The 6,437-nt window shown below is 44.0% G+C and overlaps 1 protein-coding gene across 1 annotated transcript in view; it reads left to right on the forward strand.

Annotated features, from left to right (window-relative positions):
* The window catches only part of T265_03814 (hypothetical protein), a gene marked incomplete at both ends in the record, with an annotated part of 30,384 nt that extends 24,458 nt beyond the window's left edge, over positions 1 to 5,926 (forward strand). Inside the window, 2 exons of the mRNA XM_009168385.1 lie at positions 2,554 to 2,769; positions 4,984 to 5,926. Coding sequence (XP_009166649.1) covers positions 2,554 to 2,769; positions 4,984 to 5,153 — 386 coding nt within the window. The remainder of the gene's footprint in view (positions 1 to 2,553; positions 2,770 to 4,983) is intronic.
* Between the last annotated feature and the right edge of the window lie 511 nt (positions 5,927 to 6,437).

Here is a 6,437-nt window from a genome sequence, read left to right on the forward strand (position 1 = left end):
CCTACCTTAGCATTAACAACTGATTAAAAACTAGCTTCAAAAACTTTTCATACCCTAGTCTTGCTTATTTACCGTCTTTCTGTAAAGAACTCGAGTTCGTGAGTCGAATGTGGACAATGGGAACAGTGGTGTAACCGATCGTAACTTGAAAAACACCTATAGTCTGGATACCCTTGTTGCGACACCTTCTGGAATGCAGCGCATGTAAAACTCCTCCACACTTAGCCGAGGACGCTGCAAAAGATGCCATCCAAAAACCTCATTAGTGTTCTCATTGGTAGTTTCTATTCGAGCATCTTGAGAGGGTTGCGAGAGACTGGCCCTTTGGAGACCTAGTTTTGTTGCTTGTCTCATGTTTTTAAAGTGGTACAAGCCTGAGCGGAAACTGTGATTCAAGTCCAGTTGATTCTGTTTAGGCATGAGTGACTTGGAACTAATTCAGCTCCCGCAATTTTTACAAGCTGCAAGACAACTGCGCACCAAATTGACCCTAAGATAGAATCATTTATGTTTTTCCTGTAAATATTCTTCACCACTATTCTTGTATTCAACCACTAGGTGCTGGTGTTCAATTGTCTATGTGGTATTGAGTTTTCATATCACCGATTTCGCATAATACAGTGGACTGGAACATGCTGTCCAACTCTGCCCACATTAGGTTGTTATGTGAGGCACGCAGACGGTACAGTCCCCATCAGTAATACTTCTCTGCCCCAGCGCAATATGCTGTTCGCACTTTCGCTTCCTTGTGTGTGATGCGCAGCTAATTATCGACTACAATCGAGACGCGCCATCGTTCACTGGGCTTGAACACGTTCAGTCCTGAGGCAAAGAACTCGCACCTCAACCTCACTACATGCTTCATCTTGTGTTGCATTATGGCGGTTTGGATAAGCTGCTTTGTCAGTTGCTCACACCCACCCACTCTCTTCTCCGTTCAAACTATCCCAGCCACATACGCGCATTTCTACTCATTGCGTAAGCGTATTCCGGTCGCGCCTGTCTCCCTGGCCTCTCCCAATTTTTCTCTGTCACGCACTGTGGCAACTAGATCCATTCGATTAGCCTGTCTGGGAATGAACCGAGAAGCAGCGAAACATCCAGCCAAACAACCGACCAATCAGAACACCATACTGGATTAACAATCGACTAATCGCGCGCCGCGCTGACGTGAACAGACAAATCGATAGATTGCGTCCTATATCTGGTACTGGGAAATTCTGTTCCCTGTGAACTTGATCTTACTGTAGCTTTCTATTCTCCGTCCTAACGAAGCGGTTCATTCTGTTGGTTTTGTCTCTGTCCTGTTATATTACGCAGACATTTGTTAAACCAGGTCATGCACTTGTAATCATGTGTCATAGTATACTGCTTTCTATACTTTCCCCAAATTTTACCATAAGGCACGTAGCGTGTATTTTTTGAATCTCAGTCAGTGTACCATCCCCACTTTCGTTGGTCAATGAGCCGTAGTATTTCACGGTCAGCAACTGCTAGTGGCCCAGAACTAAACCTATGAACCGTTACCAGTTGATGGGCGTTCATATAATCAAAGCAGACAATTTTTTTATTCCGTCTGAAAGCCCTCCAGCATTCCCAAAGTGAACTGTAAACAGTCGAAAATGATCACATCGTGGCGCGTGTTATAAATTGGTCTGTTCCCCGTCGGCGTGATGGAAAAAAGCGAAGTGAGAGTGATCGATAGCTGATGCCTGCTAGTGTGGTTTCCTTGAAAAGTGACTTAGAGTTGGGGAGATCGGCACATGGTACGATCTCATGCCTCGTTAGTTGCTACATTCCAACAATCGTCGTTGCCCACACAAGCAGTACTATCGGGGGATTCTGATAATTCCTTCCACTTGTTGACTTTGGCGTTGGCGCAAATTTAGGTGTGAGCTCCATACTGATTTTGCTGAAGGACCGTATCCGTTGCAGAATGAGGAGGGTTTCAGCGAAACTGCAGAAGAAGGTTATCTTTATGTCAACGAATGCTGTCCGTCATTTTGTGCTATAATCCCTGGCAGAACTGTCACTTGAAGGCTTGTCGCTCACGAAATAAGAAAGACTACTCTCTTCTTTTTTCGATAAAACTTCCGTTTTCTGTCGATGGTCTGATACTTTCCTAAGTTGGCAGCTTTTAAAGAGGGGAACCCCCTCCGAGAGGTAGAGTGCTTCTAAGTCCCCCCATGAATTTTCAGGAATATGATGTATCACGGCCTTTTTTTATAAAAAAAATCTCGTTGCCCTTTAGTGTAGTTGCTCACTGCGTTATGGATTACTGTTCACACATCCAGGTGATCCTTCTTGTGCGAACTGTCGTGCCTTGTTTGCGCCCGAACCACAGATTTGGAAGGGAATCACCATTTCTACTCATTTTTACGAACATATTGGGTGTTTGGTGCCATTTCTAATGAACAGTTCACTCGTCCATCGATGTTTTGTCATTCCACATCGATTTACATCCAACGTCACACTCACACTACTCGCGTTATTTTATTTCTTCTTTCCGGAGGGCTAGTCTTTATTGGTATTTTTGCTTTTGGCAACCCATAGATTCTTCTAACACGGACGTATCCTCCCTCAAACCTGGTGCGGTGACGTGCGTGGTTGTCCATCCTCAACAGTCACTTGCCGTAGGTGCATATGAGGACAGACACATTCGTTTCTATGATCTCAATAGCGGAAAATGTGTCCATGGTATGGTGGCACATTTGGATGCCGTGACCTCTTTGAGTTTGGACCCTCAAGGAGCTTACCTTATTTCTGCAAGTAAGCTTTTATTTTGCAACCTCATGATCCATGCTTGAACAAATCGAACTTCAAGGTTACTCATTTTCGGTTGACGACTTAGCCCCCCCATGTGGGTATCAAACAGCGGCGCAATAAAAATGACTTAACCCAAAGCGCTTTCTGATCAATCGATGTAGATGCCTACGACAAGCAGTTTTGGAGTCCCTAGTTATGCTTCATCTCATTCTTTTATGAACATACGGCAGGATTAGAGCGATGAATGCATCTATGTCTGATGTTTTGAACCAGAACATTAGAATGCGTACTTTATCTGCCATTTTCACTCTCAAGCTGAAACGTGTATCCTCTTCCTGCTTACCACTAATGGGGCTTATTCACCACTGCTGTAAATGTTATTGCGACAGGTCAGTTGTTCATAGGTTTGGATTTAGAATTGGCGTTTATTATCTGTTTTTTTTTTGAGATGGGCGGCTTACCTGCTAAAAATATAACCAGCTTGCCTAACTGTTGCCACCATAAAGATCGGACTTCGTTCCATAAGGGCCATAACACTCGGTCGACAAGACCTACTAAAGCGGTCAATATAAAAGGGTTAGCCGCCTCCGGAAACACACTGTTGAGGGAGGAGGTTTGGTTGACTCGTAGCATGTGACTGCCCGTCCCACGCATTATTTCACGTTTAGCTCCTTATTTTCTGCCAGATGCATTGAATCCACACCTAATCGTAATAGCAGTAATAATGGCAGTACGGGTATCTGATCAATCCATCAGTCAGCGCGTGACGTCACCGAATCATTCCTGCAGGTATTTGCCTTATTCGTCTAGCTCACCCTGTGTAGATTGTGTTCTGCTCCTGTTAGAAGGTTGCCCCGAATGGTGCTGGGACTGACTCGTGGAAAACTCGTGGATATGCCTCAGTGAGTTCCATGAATCCCGCTTAACCTTTTAAGCCTTCTAACCGAAGTAAAATGAAAAATTAGTTCTCTATTCCATCTACGAACTTAAGCCCCGCCTAGCAAACAAGGGTTGTAATCCCTCATGTTATGGAGAGACCAGATCACTTCTCGTATCCTAAGTCCCATCGAACCGTTGGTTGTCAAGTTCAAGCGGCCATCCGCAGCGCATACAGCAATTGACAGTGAAACATCATCCAAGTTCTCTTTGGATGGGTGCGAGCAGTCAACTGAGGTTGGTGCGGTGCGGTGCGGTGCGGATGCGTTTTTTCTAATTACCACTGATTGGAACGAACCGGAGACCTAGAACTAGCTATTTTTACTGTTTATCTTAATGCGCTCTTTCTTTTCCAGCAATCTAACGAATGAGTGTTATCTACGAGGCCCGGATTGCTAGTTAGCAGTAGTTAACGAAGTTCATAAAACCGAAAAATATCAACCGTCCTAACGTGTGATATCGCTGCGTTGGTGGCTATTATTGAGTCAGGTTGAAACGATAAAAATAAACCCAAATCAGGAACTTTGTGTCGCTGACCGGACTGTTGTTTCAGTTACGAATAATTAGGGATTCATGGCTTATGTCTCGTAATCCACTTTGAATACTAGTCAGAGATCACACTTCTTTCATGGGTCACGGTAGTTCTCTTGAGAGAAACTTATCAGAAGAGAGTACTTTCGACCTATTGCAAGTTTGACCTCTAAACAAGTTCACTCCATTAGACGTGAGCTATCCTCTTTCTGCGTGGTGGTGGTTGTCCGCTGGGGACAGTCTTTTTCGGAAAACCTTTAATTAAGCATACTACCATCGTGGTACGAAGTCCCCATGTTATATGGTTATCAGCCTTCGTGACACATGTATTATTGCTTGTCTGAATGAGGGATGTTTCGGTGGATCTATCTGTGTTTATCAGTTTTGCGTAGAGTTGCTTGATTTATACTTCTAATCCTTCACTGTACGCCGTCTCTGAAAGCTGAACGTGAAATTAAACTTAAGCTGGTGTCGGTTGCAACTTTACAGTAAAAGAGAGACCACGGACTCGGTTGTACCGTTTCGAATTTTTATCCGACTTGTTATCGAATGGCGTTTTGCACTACAATGACTACCTGTTGTCAATAAGTTGACTTTTCGCGCGTAACGGTGTGTCTGGTGTCAGTTTCGCTCTTTCCCGTTTGACATGCGTACATGGGAACAGATCGATGTGTGCCAACTTATTCCTTTTTTTGTCTATTCTATCTACCCTTCGTTTTTATGTCTGTGTGTGTGTATCTGTGTTCGCAGGTCATGACTGTTCGATTCGTCTGTGGAATATTAACAAGCGAACTTGCATTCAAGAAATAACCAGTCACCGGAAGAAGTTTGGTGAATCGATCCATGCGGTGGCATTTCACCCTAGCAAACACTTCATGGCCAGTGCAGGCGCAGACGCTTTGGCTAAGGTGTTCGTATGACCTGTCGTTCAACCCAGCGCACTTGAGGATTTTCTTTGACAGATAACTCGGACAGCAGCGCCACGGTTGTCGTCGATGCCCTGCGCGGGAAAGATAAACCTGCTTTGTGGATGACCTACTCTGCAAATTCACCCAAAAGCATGCAACCGACGGTCTCGCATTTAGCCCTAATCTTTTTACAGGATATTGTGGGCTCATCTCTATTTTCTCTTCCGTTTATTCTCAGACATGTTTATATAAATGAATTCGTCCTCTATTTTATCTCCACTGGTTTGTTTTACTAACTTCAATAGTTTTTCGCCATATTTCTATGCGAAAAAGCCTACTTTCATGTCGAAGTTTTCAGCTGTTCTGGTCGACTTTGGAACTGCTTCGTGGCGGTAATGTATTGTGAAGTGTTGGTATTGATTTAATTCCTATTATTTCAGTAAGCAACATTTGCAGCATGCATTTGAGTGCTTTCTCAGCCTAACCTTGCGTCACTTTATTCGTTATCTGCTTGTGGAACGAGTTGGCTGTTTCTTGTTCATCAGGGATGACCTGGTTACCATTACATCATCATTTCAGCCATTGTACAGAATGTTTTTCTATTCATATGTATACACGTTTTACACAACGTGCCGGGTCGCCACTCTGCTGCGCTATTTGATCCGACAGTCTTGTCGTCGATTCCATGTTGGCCAATACAGTTGCTTCTCCTTTTTCTCCTAGTTGTCTGTTCACCTTATTTGTATCCTTTTTCTGAACTGAAGAAATCAACTAACTGGTCATGCCTATCCATTGAATTTCTGTTCTAATTCCTCAAGTTAGCCTCAGCGATCCTTCAGTCAAGCACCACGCAGGCGTTTATGGCAGTTCCAGCTACCGAAACCGGTGGTTTTGCAAGTAAAAATGGTGTGATTGGTGAGACAAGATCATTGTGAACGAGAGATAATCTTTCGCGATCATTCTCCAGCTGTTATCCTGTGGTGGTTGACATAGTGTCCATTTCTGTATTCTCAATGATTCAAGTCTTTGGCGCGTCATAATGCTGGTTTCACGCATGACAACGGTCATCCATGCCACCCATTGGTCTCATAGAGCTGATAACTAACTTGTTGAAATGTACTTCGAGGTCACCAAGTTGCGAGATAGTTGGGTGAAAAAATACGCTTGGCTCGACATTGTAGGACTACGTGTAAACTCGGAACACAAGTGCCTCTAACACGGACGGTCCACCCGTACAAGGGTCTTGCACAGACGTCCATCTCACGTTTTTAGGAGGACAGCAGTGACACTATTTTT

This window comes from Opisthorchis viverrini (genome assembly GCF_000715545.1).
Source record: "Opisthorchis viverrini unplaced genomic scaffold opera_v5_56, whole genome shotgun sequence".
Classification (NCBI taxonomy): Eukaryota; Metazoa; Platyhelminthes; class Trematoda; order Opisthorchiida; family Opisthorchiidae; genus Opisthorchis; species Opisthorchis viverrini.